Here is a 24,648-nt window from a genome sequence, read left to right as displayed (position 1 = left end):
GGAAATCACACTTTGCAATAAACGGGGTGCTATGCTAAGAACAATAGGCTAGGATATACAGGTTAGCACCATCTTGGAACCATCTAATATCAATAATACTATTGTAAATAATCTCTTACCTTTGATTATCTTCATCAGAAGGCACTTCCAGGAATCCCAGGTCCACAACAAATGTGGTTTCTTTCGACAAAGTTCATAATTTATGTCCAAATAACTCCAAGTTGTTCCATGTTGTTAGCGCGTTCAGTAGGCTCCTCAAAACGAAAAGTAAAAAAAAAAATCTATTTACGTTCGTTCAAACATGTCAAACGTTGTTTAGCATCAATCTTTAGGGCCATTTTTAACGTGAAACATCCGTAATATTTCAACCCGACCTCTCCTGTGTCTTGAAAAACGTTTTGAAAAATGTCTCGCCTCACATGAACGCGCATGTGTGCGCAATAATGAAGTGACGACATCCCAGGGACGTCAACTTCCCTTCCTTGTCATCCGGTCTCTGTTCATCATAGACGCTTCAAACAACTTTATAAAGATCGTTGACATCTAGTGGAAGCCGTAGGAAGTGCAAAAATGAATCCTTTGTCACTGTGTGATCTATTAGCAATGACTCGAAAATAGTACAGCCACAAAATTCTAATTTCCTGCTTGTATTTTTCTCAGGTTTTTGCCTGCCATGAGTTTTGTTATACTTAGACACCATTCAAACAGTTTTAGAAAATTGAGTGTTTTCTATCCAAATCTGTTAATAATATGCATATCCTAGCTTCTGAGTTGGTGTAGGAGGCAGTTAAAAATGGGCACATATTTTTTCAAAATTCTCAATACTGCCCCCTAGCCCCAACAGGTACATTAATCCTCCTAAACTGCTACGAAGTGCAGTGAAGAGAGTGTTTCCCCCACAACATCAGTTATGCGGGCGTTGGGTGTTGTATATCGCCGGTTAACGCTTGATCTGATTGAATCTAGGCCTTATTAGTGGGCCAAGTAAACAATGGTGTGATTCTTGTCGTTACAGTTTTAGGCTCTGGTGCAAGCTGGTAACAACAGCAGACTGCTTTTTTCATTATTTACACACAACCAAGGCTAAGAGGTTACTAGGTCAACATTTAGAATTTTCAACTCATTCATAGTTTACCTGAAATTAGAGCCCATTGTGCTAATGCAGAGCCTTATAATGAAGTGTCAACTTGTGTAAGCCTAAACCCAATGGAGTGCAATTAGGGGTCAGCAGGGGTTTCAAACTAAACCCCTACTGCCATGTATCTACCCTGCGCCAACTGTAACCCTGTGCTAAACTGACTTTATAAAAATACAAGTAAGTCACCTACCAAGCCACACACTTGACAAACATTAAATAGTTTAGAACGTTTTGAGTCAGGTATTAACAATAGGAAGACAGGTTGAGTTCCATGTACATACATTGATATTCCATGTACATTATGAAGAGAGATGCTTAGACTGGCATAGACAGGATCATTTTAAGTTCACTTGAGCATTAAGATTAAGTGTTATTTTTGAGTCATCCCTTTTTTGAGTCCATAAGAAAACCCAATTGGACAATTCAAATCCACTTATCGGATTTTCCTCTCCAGAGCGGTTGGTGATCTGTTAGTGGTTCTCTCAGGCAGCACTAGTCTAATCCTTCTGGGTGAGCCTTCTGCTGAGGACAGGTACTCCTGTAGAACAGGGGCGACTGCGGGGTTCATACTGTTGTTGTTGGAGAGACTCTCTTCATTTAGTGAGCCTGGACCTGAACTAGAACCCTGAGCAAGCTGAGAGATATTCTGCCCATTTAGTGATCCAGGACCCTGAGCAAGCTGAGAGATATTCTGCCCATTTAGTGATCCAGGACCCTGAGCAAGCTGAGAGATATTCTGCCCATTTAGTGATCCAGGACCCTGGGCAAGCTGAGAGATATTCTGCCCATTTAGTGATCCAGGACCCTGAGCAAGCTGAGAGATATTCTGCCCATTTAGTGATCCAGGACCCTGAGCAAGCTGAGAGATATTCTGCCCATTTAGTGATCCAGGACCCTGAGCAAGCTGAAAGATATTCTGCCCATTTAGTGATCCAGGACCCTGAGCAAGTTGAGAGATATTCTGCCCATTTAGTGATCCAGGACCCTGAGCAAGCTGAGAGATATTCTGCCCATTTAGTGATCCAGGACCCTGATCAAGCTGAGAGATATTCTGCCCATTTAGTGATCCAGGACCCTGAGCAAGCTGAGAGATATTCTGCCCATTTAGTGATCCAGGACCCTGAGCAAGCTGAGAGATATTCTGCCCATTTAGTGATCCAGGACCCTGAGCAAGCTGAGTTATATTCTGCCCATTTAGTGATCCAGGACCCTGAGCAAGCTGAGAGATATTCTGCCCATTTAGTGATCCAGGACCCTGAGCAAGCTGAGAGATATTCTGCCCATTTAGTGATCCAGGACCCTGAGCAAGCTGAGAGATATTCTGCCCATTTAGTGATCCAGGACCCTGAGCAAGCTGAGAGATATTCTGCCCATTTAGTGATCCAGGACCCTGAGCAAGCTGAGTTATATTCTGCCCATTTAGTGATCCAGGACCCTGAGCAAGCTGAGAGATATTCTGCCCATTTAGTGTACCTGGACCCTGGGCTGGCTGAGAGCCGATCATGGCCCCCTGGTTGGAGTTGCCTCGAACTGACTGTGACAACAGCTGAACCAGTGGATTTACAGGTGAGCTCCCTGCATTGTCTGTATATAGTGGGGATGTGGGTGGGATGTTAGTCAGTAAAGATGGCGGACCTAAACTGCCTTCTCTACTCAGGCTTTGAGCCTGTGAGTTACCACCATAAATGGTGTTCGGTGCAACAGTGTTTTGTAATAGTATAGAGTTTCCTCCCTGGACAGCAAGGTCACTGTAACTGGAAGTCCTTTCCATTCCTTTGAGGGGCTTTGCTGCTGACAGTTGTGGGCTACTCAATGTCCTCTGAAGAGTCACTCCATCGCCTAGGTAACCAGGGTGTTGGGGCACCTCAGGGATCGGTGCTTGGCCCTGTCCATTTCTGTATTGTTCCACCTGCTGCCCATTTGCTGAACTCCCACCAGCTCCGTTGAGGTATGACTGGTAAGGACTCACATTACTTGGTATAGGTGCTCCACCAGATTCCTCTGTTTCTCCTCCACTTTTATTTTGTGTGACGTCGGTTTTCTGATCTTGAGCAGCTCTATTCTTCTTGGAATGGTCACCATTCGAGCCCTCCTGATGTTTTGATTTTGAGTTTGTCTTTTTTTGCTTGGAGGATGCATTGTTTTCCTGTGGCACTGGATCTTCTTCCTCTTGATCTCCATCATCATCTTCATTATCATCAGTTTCTTTAGACTTGCTGGTGGTAGATTTCTTTCTGGATGACTGATTGGCTTTGTTTTTGTGAGATGAGTTTGCTTTATTGGATTTGTCTGTTTTTTTTTTAGACTCTTCCTGGTTGTGCCTTTTGCCTTTGCCATCTTTACCCCTCATTTTCAGTTGTTTTCGGTTCTTGGAGTCAGTTCTTTCTCTATCGCCCTGTTCTAGTCTCTTGTGGCTGTTTTTCCTTGGATGGACCTTGCTTTTCTTAAGAGGGTTAAGGTTGAGCTTCACTTTTAGTAAACCATCTGACTGGGCTTTATGTTTATGCCTTTTGGAGTGGTCCTCTCTTTCAAGACCATTACTCCTCACAGATCGTCCAATGCTTTCATAGCTCAGGATCTGTTTATCACCATTTTCCGCTTTCCTAGAACTTTTAATCCTGTCATGTTTATCTTCCCTGTCATGGTTCATCCTTTGTACATCAACAACATGCACTCCAGATCTTTCCAAGTCAAAAGTCACACTCCTCTGCTTGCTTGCATGCTTTGCATAGATATCCATATTAGACTGGTTGTAGTTCATGCTCATTCGGGTGTTTAGCCTTGTCAGTGGGTTGTGGTTGGGAGAACCATCATACCCAGCAGATTCTCTTGCACTGTCATACAATACATCTCTGACTTTCTCCCCTGGCTGTCCATACTCATAGGTTCTGTAACAGTTCACACAGCTGACAGTTTGGGGTTGACAGTCAGGTACATTTCTACCATGCTCTGATTGCGAGTCCATTTCTGATGGTCTGTTGTCAAGGCCTATGTGATTTCCAGGTCTTACCATCTCATCTTTTAGACTTTTATGTGTGGGCATGTTTCTATGTGCAGGTGAATAGTAACTCCTGCCACCCAATAGCTGGTTGTTGCCATTAGAACCATCATGGCTTTTTATATTTAAACTCTGCTGGTGATAGAGTAACTCCTCCTGACTAAGTATATGGTTGCTCTGACCCTGTGGTGGCCCGACCAATGACCTTTGACCGCTTAGATCTGTGAATGACAACAGGGAAAGAGAGTTAGACATCTGCAGTGTGTGTGTGTGTGTGTCTGCCTATAGTCTTATCACTGATATAATCCTAATCAGTCTATGCAGTGAAATATTAAATCGAAACATGCTCACCTTCTGTCTTTGATATCAGTGCTTGTTGGGGCACATGTCTCTTCCTCTCATCCCTCTCCTCTGTCATGGCCAGACTCTCCATCTTGTTGGGATGGCCTCCTCCTTGTCTGAGCATGTGCAGGGCTGCCCCCAAGTGTCCATCTCCTACCCCCTGTTCCATTGCAGACCCACTGACTGCAGGGCCACAATGGGGGCATGTAAAATGGCCGCCATCTTTGCCTATTCTCAGGTCAAACATGGTTCTCTCCCTGTCCCAAGGTTGAAGGTGGCAATTGGGAATGATCAGCTTGGTTTCCAGTCCCATTTGAGCCATACGTAGGGCCTCATTCTCCCTGCTCAGATCCCACTGGGTGACTGTTTGGGTGGGAGCTGTCCTCCCATTCTCATCCTCTTCAGCGCCAGTCCTGTCTCTCCAGACCTTCAGGCTCTTGTTCATCCCCAGTTTGCAGTAAACGATGTACACCACAGCTAGGGTGAGTCCAACGCCACCTGTACGTTATTAGCATAGTTATGAGTTACAGCCGACTGACCTAAGCTTTATGTAGTGGGATAAAATGATAAAAACACTCTTTACTTTAAGTGTTGATACACTTTACGGAGTTGCATGATACAAAAGTCACATTGTCCTATACAATTTAATATATTTACCACTATTTGAGTAGAGAAAAGTTACGTGTGGCTAGAAAGCAGCCATGGAGGATCTAGTTTCTGAGGTACTGACCAGCAAAGCAGAAGGCTGCAGCCAGAGCCAGGTCTCTGGTATAACGCCGAGAGGAGATGGCGTTCTTAGCCTCAACCTGCACTGTGATGTTCTGATTTGTCGGAACACAGTTGGCCTCTGTCAGCTCCAGCATCGTCTTCACTGCTGGGTTGTCAGCACTCACACACACCATCCTACGCCCGTTGAACAGTACCTGAACAAGAAGGTTGTTATTATAGTAATCATACTGTTACAACAATGATAACAACACACATCTACATAGCACCTTTTATACAATACAGTTTATATACCATATACCATAAAGCATCTTTCTTATAATACTTGCAGGCAGCCAAAATATGTGTTAGCCCTAATTCAAAATAATAAAACATATTGGTAAAAAAAGGAATACAATAAATCAAACTATAAAAAGAAAACAAGAAAAAAAAGCTCAAACAAGCAACAGAAGATAACCTTATCCGGAGCCTCCATATAGCTGGTGAGGAAAGACGCCAGCTCCCTCAGCTCACATGTACAGTTCCACCAGTTTAGTTCCAGGTTCAGACTAGACATCCACGATAGGTACGAAAACACCTCTGGCGGGGCGCTCCGGAGCTGATTCCTGGACAGATCCAGACTACGCAGCCCAAGCAGGCCCCGGAAGCTATCCCTCCCCAGATATGTGATCAGATTATCGGAAAGATCCAAGGTCTCCAGCCCCTGGAGGTCTGCCGAGGCAAAGGTCGTGGCGTCCAGCCTGGAGAGGCGGTTCCCTTCCAACTGCAGCGTCCGCAGGGCCCTGGCGGCATGGAACCAGGAGCCATTGACCTCCCCGAGGGCGTTGTTCCCCAGCTTGAGGATCTCCAACCTGGGCAGCCAGGAAAAAGTGTCCCTCCCCAGGGCCTGGCTGGAGAGGTGATTGTGGTCCAGGAGGAGGGTGTGGAGGACGGTGAGGTTCTGGAAGGCGTCGTGGGTGATGGTGGTGATGGCGTTGTGGCTGAGGGACAGCACGGTCATGCTGGACATGTCAGACAGGAAGTGGCGGTCCACAGACACGATGGAGCCGTCGGTCAGCATCAGGGCCTTGGTGGTCTCAGGGGCCTCTAGAGGTGGAAGAAAACACAAACCTGGTTGTCAATCATTACTGCTTTAATAGGGCTGGCTACACAGATAGGTGTTGACACCAAGAGTCAACGTCTTTGATAGCCATAGGCTAGTGTGGAACAAGACATTCCAACAAATCTTGTTCAAATGAATGCTATCATAGATCATTAGTAGAGGGTGATATTTCTTAATCTCAACTCGGCAGTCAATGCTCCTTCTTACCTAGGATGTTGGAGAGCTTGTAACAGATGACAGCATCTTCAGAACACACCACACAGGAGGCTGGACATGAGGAGGGGCTCTGGGTATGTGTGATTGACAGCATCAACATCAGGAGAACACCTGGGTTTCACCAAGGGGACAAACAGCTGGTTAGCTTGGGAGGGGGAATGGTACAGTATATCAACATTTCGTGTCAGTATATTTAATATCTTAGTGGTCCACACATTCAATAGACCTATATTGTGAAGCATTCATCCAATACCTGAACAGCATGTGTAGAGAGAGAATATACCTTTCATGTGTTTAATATTGACAAATCGGTGTTGAAATGTTACGGTAGACGTACTTCTCATGGTTTGTTATTGGCCAGGCTGCCTGGTGAGTTGGCTCTCCCATGTAAGTGGTCTCAGGGCCTCATCATCTTGTCTCAACTCCTTCCCATGTCTGGTCATACTGCTCCTACAGATATAAAAACCATAGTCTCAATTTTTTACATTTTTATAAAAAACATATTCAGCTCAGTAACAATGTTTATTTGTTTCACCTTTATTTAACCAGGTAGGCTAGTTGAGAACAAGTTCTCATTTACAACTGCGACCTGGCCAAGATAAAGCAAACAGTGCGACACATACAACAACACAGAGTTACACATGGAATAAACAAACATGCAGTCAATAATACAATAGAAAAAGTCTATATACAGTGTGTGCAAATGAGGTAGGATAAGGGAGGTAAGGCAATAAATAGGCCATAGTGGCAAAATAATTACAATATAGCAATTAAACACTGGAGTGATAGATGTGCAGAAGATGAATGTGCAAGTAGAGATACTGGGGTGCAAAGGAGCAAAATAAATTAAATAAATAACAGTATGTGTGATGAGGTAGTTGGATGGGCTAATTACAGATGGGCTATGTACAGGTGCAGTGATCTGTGAGCTGCTCTGACAGCTGGTGCTTAAAATTAGTGAGGGAGATATGAGTCTCCAGCTTCAATGATTTGGTGATGACCTGAAATGAAATATACCTGCTGGAGTGCATGCTACGGGTGGGTGCTGCTATGGTGACCAGTGAGCTGAGATAAGGCGGGGCTTTACCTAGCAAAGACTTATAGATGACCTGGAGCCAGTGGGTTTGGTGACGAATATGAAGCGAGGGCCAGCCAACGAGAGCATACAGGTCGCAGTGGTGGGTAGTATATGGGGCTTTGGTGACAAAACGAATGGCACTGTGATAGACTGCATCCAATTTGCTGAGTAGAGTGTTGGAGGCGATTTTGTAAATGACATCGCCTTAGTACTTTGCTCATTTAGCTTGTGTTGCTAAGAGACCAAACAAACTGGCTGGAAAGTAATGGTAACAATCGGAGATGAATGAAACATGCATGATGACCCCCCTGGAGTCTATTCAGTTCACCCATGGTACCTATGAGTGTTTATCTGAGTCATACAGTTGAAGTCAGAAGTTTACATACACCTTAGCCAACTACATTTAAACTCAGTTTTTCACAATTCCTGACATTTAATTCTAGTAACAATTCCCTGTCTTAGGTCACTTAGGATCACCACTTTATTTTAAGAATGTGAAATGTCAGAATAATAGTAGAGAGAATGATTTATTTCAGCTTTTATTTCTTTCATCATATTCCCAGTGGGTCAGAAGTTTACATACGCTCAATTAGTATTTGGTAGCGTTGCCTTTAAATTGTTTAACATGGGTCAAATGTTTTGGGTACCCTTCCACAAGCTGCCAACAATACATTGGGTGAATTTTGGCCCATTCCTCCTGACAGAGCTGGTGTAACTGAGTCAGGTTTGTAGGCCTCCTTGCTCCCACACACTTTTTCAGTTCTGCCCACAAATTTTCTATAGGATTGAGGTCAGAGCTTTGGGATGGTCACTCCAATACCTTGACTTTGTTGTCCTTAAGCCATTTTGCCACAACTTTTGAAGTATGCTTGGGGTCATTGTCCATTTTGAAGACCCATTTGCGACAAAGCTTTAACTTCCTGACTGATGTCTTGAGATGTTGCTTCAATATATCCACGTAATTTTCCTTCCGCCATGATGCCATCTATTTGTGAAGTGCACCAGTCCCTCCTGCAGCAAAGCACCCCCACAACATGATGCTGCCACCCCCATGCTTCACGGTTGGGATGGTGTTCTTCGGCTTGCAAGCATCCCCCTTTTTCCTCCAAACATAATGATGGTCATTATGGCCAAACAGTTCTGTTTTTGTTTCATCAGACAAGAGGACATTTCTCCAAAAAGTACAATCTTTGTCCCCATGTGTAGTTGCAAACCGTAGTCTAGCTTTTTTATGGCGGTTTTGGAGCAGTGGCTTCTTCCTTGCTGAGCGGCCTTTCAGGTTATGTCGACATAGGACGCGTTTTACTGTGGATATAGATACTTTGTACCTGTTTCCTCCTTCACAAGGTCCTTTGCTCCTAAGGATGAACCAGCCTTGTGGAGGTCTACAATTTTTGTTCTGAGGTCTTGGATAATTTCTTTTGATTTTCCCATGATGTCAAGCAAAGAGGCACTGAGTTTGAAGGTAGGCCTTGAAATACATCCACAAGTACCTCCAATTGACTCAAATGGTGTTAATTAGCCTATCAGAAGCTTCTAAAGCCATGACATCATTTTCTGGAATTTTCCAAGCTGTTTAAAGGCACAGTCAACTTACTGTATGTTAATTTCTGATTTACTGGAATTGTGATAGTGAATTATAAATGAAATAATCTGTCTGTAAACAATTGTTGGAGAAATGACTTGTGTCATGCACAAAGTAGATGTCCTGACCAATTTGCCAAAACTAGTTTGTTAACAATACATTTGTGGAGTGGTTGAAAAACAAGTTTTAATGACTCCAATCTAAGTGTATGTAAACTTCCAACTTCAACTGTACATAGAAGAAACATTATCCAGATCAAGTCTTACCTGCAGGCCTAAATGGACCGGAGAATCCAATCAATCCAACCATCCACCATCATCATTGACCATTCACAGATCAGCTGCGAGTCCATTACAGATGAATAGGTTACTTCTACAACCAGTCCAATATAACATCATATAAGCACTCATTGTGCTTCAACATTTCGATGTTGACCAGCCCAGGTTACGGTAGTCACTCCTACTGTTTCAGTCAACTGTCTGTGTTCGTATTGGAGAGGCTGCGTAAGGTTACCTGTGCTTCTCTGAGCATGCTCAGTTCGCAGGGCTGTTACCTGAGATGGCACCGGATGGGATGACATCACACTCACCCCTGACTTAACTTGTGCCTGACAGAGGTAAAAGACTGCACACGTCAACGCTATTATTTAATCTGGAAAAGGAGGCATTCCCTTCGTAATATTTTACAAAAATGGCATTCAATTAAAATGTTATTTTCAAAAAAAAATCTTATTGACCCAATGCATTGAAATGACAACAACTTGGTTTAGAAATGCATATGATTAATCACGAAGATCACCGAAAGTGAGCCACACCATCTTCGTCTGTGGCAAGATTTTAAGCAATTTTAATTCCATATGCATGAAACATGTAATCAGAATTTCATCCCAATGTAAATCAGTAACATTTCACAGTAATCCTACAGCTGTTCCATTCACATGGTCAGTACCATCTTCCCAGAAGCCCCAGGGCAGTCTATGATGTCAATATGGGCCTGGTAGGCCATGTCCAGTGTGTACTGTTTTCCTAAAGCAGGCTTCAGCCAACCAGCATCCATCCCTGCAAACAGGGCCGCGGCACACTCAGCCTTCTCTTCCTGTAGAGACAACAGAAGATACACTACCATTCAAAAATTTGGGTCACTTAGAAATGTTCTTGATTTTGAAAAAAATAAAAATGTTGTCCTTTAATTAAAATAACATCAAATTGATCAGAAATGCAGTGAAGACATTGTTAATGTTGTAAATGTCTATTGTAGCTGTAAACGGCTGATTTTTTAATGGAATATCTACATAGGCGTACAGAGGCCCATTATCAGCAACCATCACTCCTGTGTTCCAATGGCACGTTGTGTTAGCTAATCCAAGTTTATCATTTTAAAAGGCTAATTGATCATTAGAAAACCCTTTTGCAATTGTGTTAGCACAGCTGAAAACTGTTGTGCTGATTTAAAGGAGCAATAAAACTGGCCTTCCTTAGACTAGTTCAGTATCTGGAGCATCAGCATTTGTGGGTTCAATTACAGGCTCAAAATGGCCAGAAACAAATAACTTTCTTCTGAAACTCATCAGTCTATTCTTGTTCTGAGAAATGAAGGCTATTCCATGTGAGAAATTACCAAGAAACTGAAGACCTTGTACAATGCTGTGTACTACTCCCTTCACAGAAAAGCGCAAACTGGCTCTAACCAGAATAGAAAGAGGAATGGGAGGCCCCGGTGCACAACTGAGCAAGAGGACAAGAACATTAGAGTGTCTAGTTGGAGAAACAGACACCTCACAAGCCCTCAACTGGCAGCTTCATTAAATAGTACCCTCAAAACACCAGTCTCAACGTCAACAGTGAAGAGGCGACTCCGGGATGCTGGCCTTCTAGGCAGAGTTCCTCTGTCCAGTGTCTGTGTTCTTTTGCCCATCTTAATCTTTTATTTTTATTGACCAGTCTGAGATATGGCTTTTTTTTTTGCAACGCTGCCTAGAATGCCAGCATCCCAGAGTCGCCTTTTCATGTTGAGACTGGTGTTTCTAAGTGACCCCAAACTTTTGAATGGTAGTGTATAATTTACACTACAGAATGTATGATTTATAGAACGACCAGTGCCTGAACCAGCATCAATATTATACTAGGAATCTAGACTCTTACAACAGTAGCATAGGGTAAGGCAACACCAATGATGCTGGACTCTTTGGCCATTGTGTCTCGAGGGTTGATTTCAATGGGGCCTCTACTGCCAACAACCTAAACAACAAAAGAGGAAAACTGAGGAAGAATGAACAATGAATAACCAATACAATTTCAAAACAGTGGCTCTAAAAGTCTAAAATAAATTACACATGCTAACGTGACATATACTGACCGTCACTCTCCCCCCGTAGGCCAGCATCTGCAGGTCATTGCTGAGGTTCACGTTAGACAGCATCTCCACAATCACATTTACCCCTTGCCCCTTGGTAGCATCCTGTAAAAAACAAATTGCCCAGACATAACTCATTAAGAAAATCTGTGTTTACAAAAGCATCACCCCAGTTCTTAACTTATCCTAGGATAACATGTTAGAAATGTGAATATTTTTTATCTGTAATAACAAGTGTTTTATTTTACCCCCTCTGGTTTAGCAGCTAATCGGTGTCAAAGTAGCGCATAATAGCAGTTACCCACTGAGAGTCATACACAAAACATCCTTAAAATATATTCAGGTCTATGGAGACGGCAACTATGACTCCTTCCCACCTACCATGATTTTGCTAGTATATCCTTCCTCTTTGTGGTTGAAGGCCTGGTGAGCTCCATTCCTCAGGACCAGCTCCAGTCCTTCTGTGGTTCCTGCTGTCCCCAGGACCCTCAGACCCAAGGCTCTGGCCATCTGACACGCTGCCACCCCCACCTGAAAAGATACACACCACCAAGAAAAGGTCACAAACACTGGGCCCTAGTAAATCAACCCCCCAATAATACTTGTCATTAAGCAGTGCAATAAAGGTCATTTGGATTCATTTGATCTTTATTAAATGAAAGTGGGGAAAAATAACTATAGCACAGACATTAAACAGAAGAGGGCATTGATCTTACCCCGCCGCTGGCTCCATGGATGAGTACTGTCTCGCCTGCTTTAGCATGTGCTCTGGAGCATAAGACACAATGGAGCATAAGACTCAGTCACTCATTATACTGTACACACCCCCACAATCAAATACTTTATTAGTAAATAGACATACAGATCTTAATAATAAGTCTTCTTTTGCAGCAGAGTCGATGAACCTCAACTTAATTGAACATCATATCGATTGTGATGCTGAGTCTATCTAACCATGTCAAATCCAAAGAACTCAACCAAAACAATGGTGTAGGACCGGTGAGCCCTACGCACTTATACCCTGTCTCCCTGCTTCTGCGCCCATCTTGTCATAAAAATAATCCATTCAGAATTCGGTTCTCCTTAAACAAAACAAAAAAATGCTGGTGTCTTACTTATGGAAGAGAGCTCTGTATGCTGTGCAATAGGGGATCCCAATGGCAGCTCCCTGTTTGTAGTCTAAGGGGTCTGGCAGGCGGTGGACACAGTCCTCAGACACAACAGTGTATTCAGCATACCCTCCTGTCTCTGTGGCGGTGGTGAACACACGGTCACCAGCCTGAAAGGTAAAATAGACCAGACTTCCACTCCAGCAACTAATGGTATAGTCATACACAACCTCAATATGAATACATTCACACAATGACTACTCATAGTACTTCAGTCTATATAATCAAGGAGTGTTCAAAGCAAAATGTTGGTAAGCAATTACTTCCTCACAAACTACACATGAGAATAGTTACTCATTACCATCAGTGATCATCGTGTTACTGGTAGCCTAGGGATGGATGGTACAGTAAGATTAGCACCTGTAAGAGTTGGACTCTGTCTCCGACAGCTTCCACAACCCCGGACACATCAGTCCCTGGAGTGTAGGGCAGGCTGGGCTTCCTGGCGTAGGTCCCAGAGCGGATGTATGTCTCTACAGGGTTCACTCCACACGCATGCACATGGATTAGCACCTGGATAACACACAGGCTGTTTCATACATAGAGAACATTCTGCAGAACTAGAATTAAGTAACATAATACAACTTATAAAACAGCTACAGGTAGAAGTGCAATACATGTAAAGGTATCCATTGTCCTTTGCACTTTACAGTTATCAAAAGTAATAGTAAGTTACTAAAGTTTTTGAATGATTTTATTTACCTGTTTCTGACCTGGATTTGGCACAGGTATGTTGGAGCAGAGTTTCAAAACTGAAGGTCCTCCAAACTCACTCACTCGAATGGCTCTCATTAACTTGGGCGTTGTTGCCATCTGCACACAAATAGAGTAGTTAACTAAAACCGTTACATGTAGCTTACATTAGCTGGCAAGTAGTAACGTTAGTAGACACACGAGTGGCTTATGGACTTTGGACATTGCAGTGGCATTAGCTAGCTAACGTTACCAAACGAGCCACTGCACTGGCTGGTTACCTAGCTAACTTATCACTTCAGCAGGACATTTGAGTACAAATACTATAATGTTTCTAAAATACAACTAGCATACATTTTATATCAAGGCAATGAAAGTCGAAACGGACTCACCATTTATGCAAGGAAGCGGTCAGTGGTTTCTGTCCCAAAATAATTACCCTCACGGTGGCGACAGCATGACATTATAAACGTCCGATTTTGACACTCTCCGCCACCGTAAAACGCTTTTCTCATTTGCTAAATATTTCACTTCATTCAAAACATTAGACAGGAAGGGGGAAGATGGCGGAAGTGGATGCTGAGTTCGAATTTTGCAGCGCGTCGGGAAAATTTGGCGAAGAAGGATAGTAGTTTCTATAACAGGAACAAAAATTAATTTGTCTAAGATTCCAGTGAAGGTGTGTGAATTATAATGAATCGCATCTTCTTGGGATGCGTTTGTTTAGTAAGGATGCATATATGGGAAACGCCTTTGAGGTGTCGAAAATTGTAAGGTATGCGCTTGGAAAAGTGGAGTCTGTCAGAGTGACCAGGAGTGGTTTTATCTTGATTCATTATTTGTATGAAGGGCAGAGGAAGATTGCAGTGGGCCTCAAAATAATCTGGACAACAGAAGTTTAGAATTTTGGAGTAGAGCACCCGTAAAAGGAGTCATCTCAGGGGTGACGATGGATGTTCATGTTCAAAATTCCTGGTGTGGTTGGTGCCCGGTGTCATGTAAAACTCCCCAGCGTGAAATAGTTCCCAGTCGTTCTGATCGTTTTCTGATTGTGATGTAATGCTGTAAAAAGCGTCCGACCCGCTGGGTGAATGGCGCAAAATAAGAAAGTCTGGAGGTCCTGTTGTTTTTTGATAAAGAGCAAATACTTATGCATGTGCAGCTTGTTATGTAAGATACGCTGTAAGAGCTATCGTTCCCTAACCACTGTAAGAATTGTAAAGGATTTGGCCACGGTGTGTAGAAGGACGACGGTGTTCCAATTGTGGCAGGGATTATGATTCTGAGTTCATGGAGTGCCCTGTGAAGGAGATTGAGGTGGCAAAAGTTAGTGGTCAATTGAATCTCCTTAAAAAATTGGGGAAACAAGTGAAGCTAGTGAAAATATGGTAGTGGATACACCACAGCCTGTAGTAAATGTTTGCTGCCAGACAAGATACCCTGTGTGTTAAAAATGTGGATTTTGTTCTGTTCATTGCCACAGTTATAAAATGGACAGCACAAGTCTCAAAGAAGTCTAAGAAACTGGACATTATTGTGGCTGCGGAGAAGTTTGTGTGACTTAAGGATTTTACATCTGAAAACTTGCAAGGGGTACTGGTGCTTGAAGACCCGCCCGTGGCGCTGGAAGACCCTCCCACCTCACCTGAATCCCCTTGAGAATTTAGTATTTTTTTTTGTAGTTCAGTGTTTTGGGGAATCCTGTTTCCATCCCGCATAGTAGGTGGCAGGATACACATTAAATTGTGTAATCCCCAATATACCATAGCAGAAGAAACGTTAGTCAAGCATGCTAGCTGGCATTAGCTTACGATGTATATTATAGACAGCACGGAGTAATATACAGTCGTGGCCAAAAGTTCTGAGAATGACACAAATATTAATTTTCACAAAGTCTGCTGCCTCAGTTTGTATGATGGCAATTTGCATATACTCCAGAATGTTATGAAGAGTGATCAGATGAATTGCAATTAATTGCAAAGTCCCTCTTTGCCATGCAAATTAACTGAATCCCCCAAAAACATTTTCACTGCATTTCATCCCTGCCACAAAAGGACCAGCTGACATCATGTCAGTGATTCTCTCGTTAACACAGGTGTGAGTGTTGACGAGGACAAGGCTGGAGATCACTCTGTCATGCTGATTGAGTTCGAATAACAGACTGGAAGCTTCAAAAGGAGGGTGGTGCTTGGAATTATTGTTCTTTCTCTGTCAACCATGGTTACCTGCAAGGAATCATGTGCCATCATCATTGCTTTGCACAAAAAGGGCTTCACAGGCAAGGATATTGCTGCCAGTAAGATTGCACCTAAATCAACCATTTATCGGATCATCAAGAACTTCAAGGAGAGCGGTTCAATTGTTCTGAAGAAGGCTTCAGGGCGCCCAAGAAAGTCCACCAAGCGCCAGGACCGTCTCCTAAAGTTGATTCATCTGCGGGATCGGGGCACCACCAGTACAGAGCTTGCTCAGGAATGGCAGCAGGCTGGTGTGAGTGCATCTGCACGCACAGTGAGGCGAAGACTTTTGTAGGTTTGCCTGGTGTCAAGAAGGGCAGCAAAGAAGCCACTTCTCTCCAGGAAAAACATTAAGGACAGACTGATATTCTGCAAAAGGTACAGGGATTGGACTGCTGAGGATTGGGTTAAAGTAATTTTCTCTGATGAATCCTCTTTCCGATTGTTTGGGGCATCCGGAAAAAAGCTTGTCCGGAGAAGACAAGGTGAGCGCTACCATCAGTCCTGTGTCATGCCAACAGTAAAGCATCCTGAGACCATTCATGTGTGGGGTTGCTTCTCAGCCAAGGGAGTGGGCTCACTCACAATTCTGCCTAAGAACACAGCCATGAATAAAGAATGGTACCAACACATCCTCCGACAGCAACTTCTCCCAACCATCCAGGAATAGTTTGGTGACGAACAATGCCTTTTCCAGCATGATGGAGCACCTTGCCATAAGGCAAAAGTGATAACTAAGTGGCTCGGGGAACAAAACATAGATATGTTGGGTCCATGGCCAGGAAATTCCCCAGACCTTAATCCCATTGAGAACTTGTGGTCAATCCTCAAGAGGCGGGTGGACAAACAAAACCCCACAAATTCTGACAAACTCCAAACATTGATTATGCAAGAATGGGCTGCCGTCAGCCAGGATGTGGCCCAGAAGTTAATTGACAGCATGCCAGGGCGGGTTGCAAAGGTCTTGAAAAAGAAGGGTCAACACTGCAAATATTGACTCTTTGCATCAACTTCATGTAATTGTCAATAAAAGCCGTTGACACTTATGAAATGTTTGTAATTATACTTCAATATTCCATAGTAACATCTGACAAAAATATCTAAAGACACTGAAGCAGCAAACTTTGTGGAAATTAATATTTGTGTCATTCTCAAACTTTTGGCCACGACTGTACTATCAATCTGTTAACTGAGATGGAAAATACATGTATCCAATGGAAAAAAACCAATGTCTAAACAAATAGATTTTAGAAAGAAGGGACATCTCACAGGGTGGGTATAATTTGTGGAACGTTCCAACAGGAATCTGTAACAAAAATTTCGTAAAGTACCATGTTGCCAACAAACAACGCATACAAAGTAGCATGATCAATTCACCTAGCTGCCGAATAGTCATCAACTCACCACGTAGCTTATTCTTAATGTTTGTCCATAGGGTACCAGAGTGAGGACAGACATGTTTTGGAATAAACATGGTGAGTAAAAAACGTAATGAAATAGCGCACTCCATATCTTATTCTGCCACTATACATCTTTGGATGCGTTGTTTGTTGGCAACCTTGTTATTTACGAAATTGTTGGAACAGATTCCTGTTGGAACCTTCCACAAATTATACCCACCCATGGGTTGAGCTTTTTGCTAGCTTTTGCATTAATTCAAACACTAAAGCCTGAAGTTTGAGCCTATTGTGCTTCATGTCTAATGCAGACAGCTTGATGAAGCCCAGTTTCTGGTAAGTCAGATAACCCTCCTGCTCTGTAGTTCTCATTGGAAATATCAAACTCTCCAGACTAGTTTACAACATATCACAGTTGCCTTTGTATCCTTGCTTATATTGAAACTACTGTACCATGACATTTGGATTGACCTTCATTTGTTGCCAGAAAAACACCGCTGTGATTGTTCATGTGAGCTGATGTTTATTTTACAGTACTCTGTGGCAATAAATTCTGCCTTTAGAAACTCTGGATTAACTGTCTGCAAGAAGGGAAATATCATATGGTTTGTAATTTAGTTTAAGTTTTTCATGTATTCATTCTTCTGTATGAAGTGCTTTACTGAAATGTTTGTGTAACAGAGGTGGTTCTGTGTTTAATTCAGAGTGCATTCTCAACGTGATATCTCTCTAGGCAGTCCAAAGTACCCATGGTCTGGAGGTTGAACTGAGCCACAAAGGTCAGGTCCTGGTCAAAGATTATGGATATACTGACAAGATACATGTCTCTCCGCCATAACAGTGGGAGTTGTTGTCCACAAAGTGGCATGGCGGGCTGTCTAGCTCCGCTTATCCTTTCTTTGGATCGGTGGATTACAGCTCATTATTGTAATCCTTTGAATATTTGATGAGGGTTGTTGACGTCAACCATCTGTATTTTATGCTAATAGTCTCATCCATGAATATGCATTGCCACATCGGGCAATTTTTCTCAAATTTGTCAGGATGTCACGTGTCGTACTTATATCAGTACACTTGTAACAACTTAAGCATTACGAAACTTCTATTCAATCAAATAAATCTCACTTAGCAAGTAAGCCATTCATTTTTGTGTTGACTAAATTCGACAATCTCTCATTGACCTCCATACAAAAACTTTGCTTGGTGGGCGGAACAACGAAAAATCGCCACCTGTTGGAGGGAGACAAATTTTCCGCTGAGTTCGACCTCTCTCTTACTCTTTCTCTCTGTGCTGGTGGAGGACTACATGCATTTCCTGGTGGAAATAGCCAATTAAAAAATTGAGTAAAATCTCAAACGAATAGAGGTCAATTGTCCATTACCAGCTACAGCAGCTAGCCACATATCAATGTCAAAAAATATGATCAAAGTTAAGTTCATGACTTGATTTACAAAAAGTGCTCTGAATTTATTGGAATTGAAATCTTCTCAGGCCTCTATGTTCTCAGACTCTCTGCTAACGCACGGCAAGCGGTACCAGTGCATGTCTGACAGCAACAGGCTCTTGAACAGCTTCTATCCCCAAGCAATAAGACTGATAAATAGCTAACAAAATAGCTATACAGAGTTAACCTTGTATCTTTATTGACTTTTTATTTTTGTACTGTCTCTATGAATACTCACAGGGCCTTACACACTCACAGATGCGCTCACTCCATCATTTGCTAACTCACACATAATATGCACATACAGTGTGTTCGGAAAGTATTCAGACCCCTTTACTTTTCCCACATTTTGTTACAGCCTTCTTTTTAAATGGTTTAAAATAAAAATCCTCATCAATCTACACACAATACCCCATAATGAAAATCTAAATTTTTGCAAATATATAAACTAATTATAACAGAAACACGTTATGTACGTAAGTATTCAGACCCTTTGGTATGAAACTCGAAATTGAGCTCATGTGCATCCTGTTTCCACTGATCATCCTTGAGATGTTTCTCCAGAGTTCCTCTGTGGAGATGGGAGAACCTTCCAGAAGGACAACCATCTCTGCAGCACTCCATCAATCAGGCCTTTATGGTAGAGTGGCCAGACGCAAGCCACTCCTCAGTAAAAGGTGCATGACAGCCTGCTTGGAGTTTGCTAAAAGGCACCTAAAGGACTCGCAGACCATGAGAAACAAGATTCTCTGGTCTGATGTAACCAAGATGAAAACCTCTTTCACCTGAATGTCAAGCGTTACATCTGAAGGAAACTTGGCACTATCCCTACGGTGAAGCATGGTGGTGGCAGCATCATGCTGTGGGGATGTTTTCAGCAGCAGGGACTGGGAGTCTAGTCAGGATCGAGGGAAAGATGAACGGAGCAAAGTACAGCGAGATCCTTGGTGAAAACCAGAGCACTCAGGACATCAGACTGGGGCGAAGGTTCACCTTCCAACAGGACAACAACCCCAAGCACACAGCCAAGACAATGCAGGAGTGGCATCGGGACAAGTCTCTGAATGTCTTTGAGTGGCCCAGCCAGAGCCCGGACTTGAACCCGATCGAACATCTCTGGAGAGACCTGAAGATAGCTGTGCAGCGTAGAGTGGCCCCATCCAACCTGACAGAGCTTGAGAGGATCTGCAGAGAATAATGGGAAAAACTCCCAAAATACAGGTGTGCCAAGCTTGTAGCGTCACACCCAAGAAGATTCGAGGCTATAATCGGTGCCAAAGCTGCTTCAACAAAGTACTGAGTAAAGGGTCTGAATACTTATGTAAATTGTGATATTTCAGTTTTTTATTTGAAATAGATTAGCAAAAATTTCAACTTGTTTTTGCTTTGTCATTATGGGGTATTGTGTGTCAATTGGTTAGGGGAAAAACAATTTAATCCATTTTAGAATAAGGCTGTAATGTAACAAAATGTGGAAAAAGTCAAGCGGTCTGAATACTTTCTGAATGCACTGTATAGTATGCTTACTTACTTATTGTGTTCTTAATATTTCTTCTTATTTCTCGTGTTTTTTGTAGTATTACATTGTTATTGATTATTGAATTGTTGTGTTTTGAGTTTGCAAGAAAGGCATTTCACTGTACTTGTGCATGTGACATAAACATTTTACTTGAAACTCAAGCCTACGATTCTCTTTAGTAAAAGCTTTTCAATCATCAACAGGTTCTATGAGTACCAACAGTCTGCTTTGCAACCAGCTGAACCTCAAAGCCCAACTATTGTCCTTTAGCTCAACTGGATTAATGTCTCTGTTGTCTTGGCAGGTGTCTGTCCTCTTTTCCTCCATCCTTTGTATACAGATTTCTCCTCTGATACGGACTCTGCAGAAGTCAGGGATTCATACTTGTTGTGCTTCGTGGAGCAGCGCAGAGCTGTTGAGTAGAGCTATTGTCAAGGAAGTGAGTTTGTGTTTACACAGGACCTCCCGCCCCCACCTACTGTTAACCAATCATGTCAATGCGGAGATATACGGAGCCCTCCGCGTTGTTACAAAATGTGGGAGGCGTACAGCTATGCAGTACGGAGCTCAATTTGGCCTCTGCGTGCCACCAGAGGCTCCGCAATTTCTTCACTCCCTCCATACAGAGCCTCCAATCACATTTTCGGATCAAGCATGAATTGGCTTTAAGTTGAATACCCCTGTTCTAGAGTCTAGACAGAGCAAAGAGTGGATTGCATACAACTATGGTGTTATTCGTGGACTAAAGCAGAAGGAAGTTTAAAGATCCATTACCAACCACAGTGAAAGTCTATGACAAGGTCAGTCACAAACATAGCCATAAGACAACGGCTTATTTTACCTTGATGTAAATTCACTGTAAATCTAATCTCACTAAATAATCCACCTCTTCCCTTTTATTTTTGATAACTGGCGCCTGTGTAACAAAACAAAGTGCACGTTCGTGTTTTGTTTTTGCCTCCAGTGCAACTCCCTCGTCTGTTTTAGCTTAAACCACCCACCATATTGTCTCAAAGCGTGCAGGAGAACACACACACATACGTACATCCATGTGTGTATGTATTTGTGCTTTGTATTTGAGTACAGTCAGCTGCTCTCTGATGGTCTCTTTGCCTGTGAAGAGAGAGATGTTAGTACTCATTACCACCGAGCACCTTTTTCATCTCTGACAGTGGCTCTGATGGGGATATGGCATGCGGTTAAGAGCCCATTTCCTACGGATCAGAACCCATTCAGTCAGGTTCTGTACAGGCCCGGTTGGTTCTTGCATGCTTCATTAGGGAGACCCGCCTCATTAACCAGGAGGAACTGCACCGGCTCTGCTTTGAACCACCAGGAGGCCCAGCTTCACTTCAGGGTTTCCCCTAGTGTTATGCAGACATTTCAATAGAACATGTTGATGTCAAAGGCCAGTTACGGTTCAGTGTTTCACCTACTATTATTTTGGTGTGCCCCCCCCGCCTAACTTAATAGCCCACCTGTCTGAATAAATTTGCCTTGGTAGTGTTTCAGAAAATGTGGATAACATTCTTGGGGCAGCAGGTAGCCTAGTGGTTAAGAGTGTGGGGCTAGTAACCGAAAGGTTCCTGGTTTGAATCCCCGAGCCAACTAGGTGAAGAATCTGTTGATGTGCCTTTGAGCAAGGCACTCTACCCTAATTGCTCTTTGGATAAGAGCATCTGCTAAATGACTAACATGTTAGAGGGTGTTTTGCTAATCTGCAGAGAGCTGTATGATATGGGTCACACTGCAGCTTCCATGTTTGGACTTGGCCTCAAGAGGAGGCTAGAGCGCCTTTTAATCTGCGTGCTGCAGTATAAACACTTGGCTGGCCTCAGACCTCAAGGTGGATAAGACAAATAACCTGTAATTGATTTTAACCGAGGGCGAAATTGTAGACACCTGCATGCATCATTATTCAGCATGCACCCTTCACTGATAGAGCCTTATAGGTCCAGGGTGGCTCGTTGTGAGAGATTAGGATTGGCAGTGTGTCTCTAGGCTGGGGGGTTGGATTTCTGTACGTCCCTTCAGTGGCTGATTGGATAGCTGAGTCTGCTCCTCAGTCACTCCAAGTAATTACTGTTCTTACTGTCAATCTGACCTTAGTTGGACAATCTCCTCCCCCTTTTTCTGACAGAAATTGGCCCTCATAGAAAAGAGAGAAAATTGCCTGGTACTTTAAAGGGCATATAGAATTATCGTTGTTCCTTCCGGGGCTGGCCCCAGGCATAAGCAACATAATAGGTTGCTTAGGGCCCCTGGCCGGTAGGGGTCCTTGACCCAATTTTAAAAAATCATTTGTTTTTCTCTTGTGTCAGTCATGACAGTCACTCCATTAGTCATGTCAGCAAACAATTTTTTAATTGGCAGTTAGCCTAGACAGCTATCTAAACTTGTAGTAATCATGGCCGAATACCGACCGGGCACGCAGGGCACATGCCCAGGGGCCCTGACATCCAGTGGGCCCCAATTGATTTTGTTAGTCATTCTCACTCAGATATCATATTAATACGGCATAAGTCATGTGTAAATGTGTAGAATTGAAAATATTGCTCTCTACCCCATGGCAAAATTAGTAGAATTGCATGAAATTTGTTATAGAACTGCAAAATAATTCTCTCCACCCATGGCAAAATGTGCAGAATTGCTGGAAATTAACTTTAAAACAAAAAAATTCTCTCCACCGTCAACTAAAATGTTTTGCCGTGAGGTTGAGGGGCCCCCCTACCAAATCTCGCTTAGGGCCCCCAAAAGTGGAGTAGAGCAGAGAATTGGTTCCTTCCATGCACGCACCCGATTAGCTCTCATTTCAATACCACAGGGGAATGTTTTTATGTCAAATGTATACGATTTTTGAATGGAGCAGATTGACATAAGTACATTTTAGAGAGTAGCACAGGTAAAGGTCAAGAGAGTCGAGCAGCTGATAGTCAAGCAGTGGTACTTCTACAGTAGGCTTGGCATCAAGACTCTGTGGATCTCATCAAAGGTCAACACTGGAACATTATGAGGTCAGCTTGTGATGTAAAAATGAGTTAGTTCTGTTTGTGTAGAGATGTGAATGGGTTTGGCTTCCCCAGCATCCAGAACCATTTTCACAAACAACTTATAAAGTGAAGGATTTGCTTCGTTTTATGTTTTGGGAACGGCACATCAAGTCTTATCTCTAAAGGATGAGGGTGGTGTTTGAGTGGGAACGGCACATCAAGTCTTATCTCTAAAGGATGAGGGTGGTGTTTGAGTGTGTGTTGAAGAGTTGTTGTCAGCCTCCTTGGAGGAGATTGTTTGGCCACCATCTCCTCTTCTATCAGCCTCAACCCGGTTGTCACTAGTTACCACAGCCATAAAGTCAAAATTGGCTATATCATAAAAATATATGAAAACAAAAATGTGCTTTTCGATCTTAATTTAAGGGTAGGGTTAGGCATAAGGTTAACAGTGGGGTTAGGGTTAAGTTTAGGTTAGGTTTAAAATCAGATTTTAAGAAGATACATTTTAGAAATAGGCAGGGTTTATGACTATGGCTGTGGTAACTAGTGACTGTCTATCTTCATATATGGCCTATCTGGGCTAAGCGAGATGGCTATATCCCATATCTATGAGGGTTCAGCAGATAGTGGCATATAGAGAGAGATAAAGAACTCATCTTTATAACAGTGCCATTATAAGGTCTGTGACAGCATGGGCAGCGCCATTGAGGCTACAACCCATAGGAATCCCCACCCAGATGACTATTTTAAAATGGTGGAAGCACTCAATGATGCTGCCCATGCTAAAACAGCCTTTTGGCCACTTGTGGCCTCTATCATTCTCTATGATTAAACAGGAAAAGACAAACTTTAGCACAAATTTTAGTTCTGGGTAAATTACAGTGGAATAAACTCCAGTTTCTGATGACTCCACCAATGGAGTGGGGCAGAGACCAGGCTTTGTGGAATCTAGCTCCGACTACACCGATTCACACAAGGTCAATACTTTAAAATATTTAAATTATGAAATGCCTACCTTGTACTATGTTTGTCTTGTCTGTAGTTGCTCGCCTTTCTTTGTTTGCTTAAATCCATACTTTTCCAATAAACGTTAATCAAATACAACCACCGACTCTTTCCTTGTTGAGATTCAATTGGCACATGCGCAGTTGTGCTGAGCTGCCATCTTAGAGCAACAGTAATAAGCAAACTTGTTGATGGTTGTATTTGATTTACATTTATAGAAAAATTCTGGATTTAAGCATGCAACTACAGAGGACAAACATAGGTACAAGGTAGGCATTTCATAATAAAACATTTTTTTAAATATTGACCTTGGGTGAATCAATGTAGTCGGAGCTAGATTCCACAAAGTCTGGTCTCTGCTCCACTCCGTTGGTGGAGTCATTAGAAACTTCCTTCACCATGGAGTGAGCTTCAGTCTGCTAAGTAAATTACAGCGCTTCAGAGGGTCAAGGTTAGGGTGAGGTTCAGGGTTTGACTTGCTAGACGTACAGTAGTAGTCGCCCTTAACCACAAAGCTAGGATCAGATGGCCCTACTCCGATCCTAAAGTTAAACTTTAGGATGTTGAAAAATATCTGACCCTAGTATCAGTGGTTAGGGGCAACTTCTTCTACCTACTCAGTCCCCTTCAGACAGAGCCACCCTCCTTGAGTT

General features: G+C 42.9%; 3 protein-coding genes across 3 annotated transcripts in view; 1 reads left to right on the top strand and 2 right to left on the bottom strand.

The window, feature by feature from the left end:
• Positions 1 to 1,571: 1,571 nt before the first annotated feature.
• Positions 1,572 to 7,048, bottom strand: LOC115169196 (uncharacterized). Its single transcript, XM_029724681.1, has 6 exons — positions 6,860 to 7,048; positions 6,514 to 6,633; positions 5,662 to 6,290; positions 5,209 to 5,401; positions 4,488 to 4,976; positions 1,572 to 4,357 (listed from the first exon to the last, which is right to left on the bottom strand). Exons 1-6 carry the CDS (start codon positions 6,864 to 6,866, stop codon positions 1,572 to 1,574), a joined length of 4,224 nt encoding a protein of 1,407 aa, XP_029580541.1. The 5' UTR covers positions 6,867 to 7,048.
• Positions 7,049 to 9,820: 2,772 nt separating this feature from the next.
• Positions 9,821 to 13,902, bottom strand: cryz (crystallin, zeta (quinone reductase)). Its single transcript, XM_029725946.1, has 9 exons — positions 13,792 to 13,902; positions 13,409 to 13,519; positions 13,067 to 13,219; positions 12,653 to 12,816; positions 12,254 to 12,305; positions 11,919 to 12,068; positions 11,541 to 11,642; positions 11,327 to 11,422; positions 9,821 to 10,280 (listed from the first exon to the last, which is right to left on the bottom strand). The coding sequence occupies exons 1-9, from the start codon at positions 13,792 to 13,794 to the stop codon at positions 10,119 to 10,121; spliced, it is 993 nt and encodes a 330-aa protein (XP_029581806.1). The 5' UTR covers positions 13,795 to 13,902; the 3' UTR covers positions 9,821 to 10,118.
• Positions 13,903 to 20,729: 6,827 nt separating this feature from the next.
• lhx8a (LIM homeobox 8a) overlaps positions 20,730 to 24,648 on the top strand; it is a 65,275-nt gene continuing 61,356 nt past the window's right edge. The window contains exon 1 of the mRNA XM_029725945.1: positions 20,730 to 20,797. The gene's annotated coding sequence lies outside the window, so the exon portion shown is untranslated. The remainder of the gene's footprint in view (positions 20,798 to 24,648) is intronic.

Source organism: Salmo trutta, chromosome 31 (assembly GCF_901001165.1).
Source record: "Salmo trutta chromosome 31, fSalTru1.1, whole genome shotgun sequence".
In the NCBI taxonomy this organism is placed as follows: domain Eukaryota; kingdom Metazoa; phylum Chordata; class Actinopteri; order Salmoniformes; family Salmonidae; genus Salmo; species Salmo trutta.
Note: the sequence above shows the minus strand (reverse complement) of the source record. Positions and strands in the feature narration are given on the sequence as shown.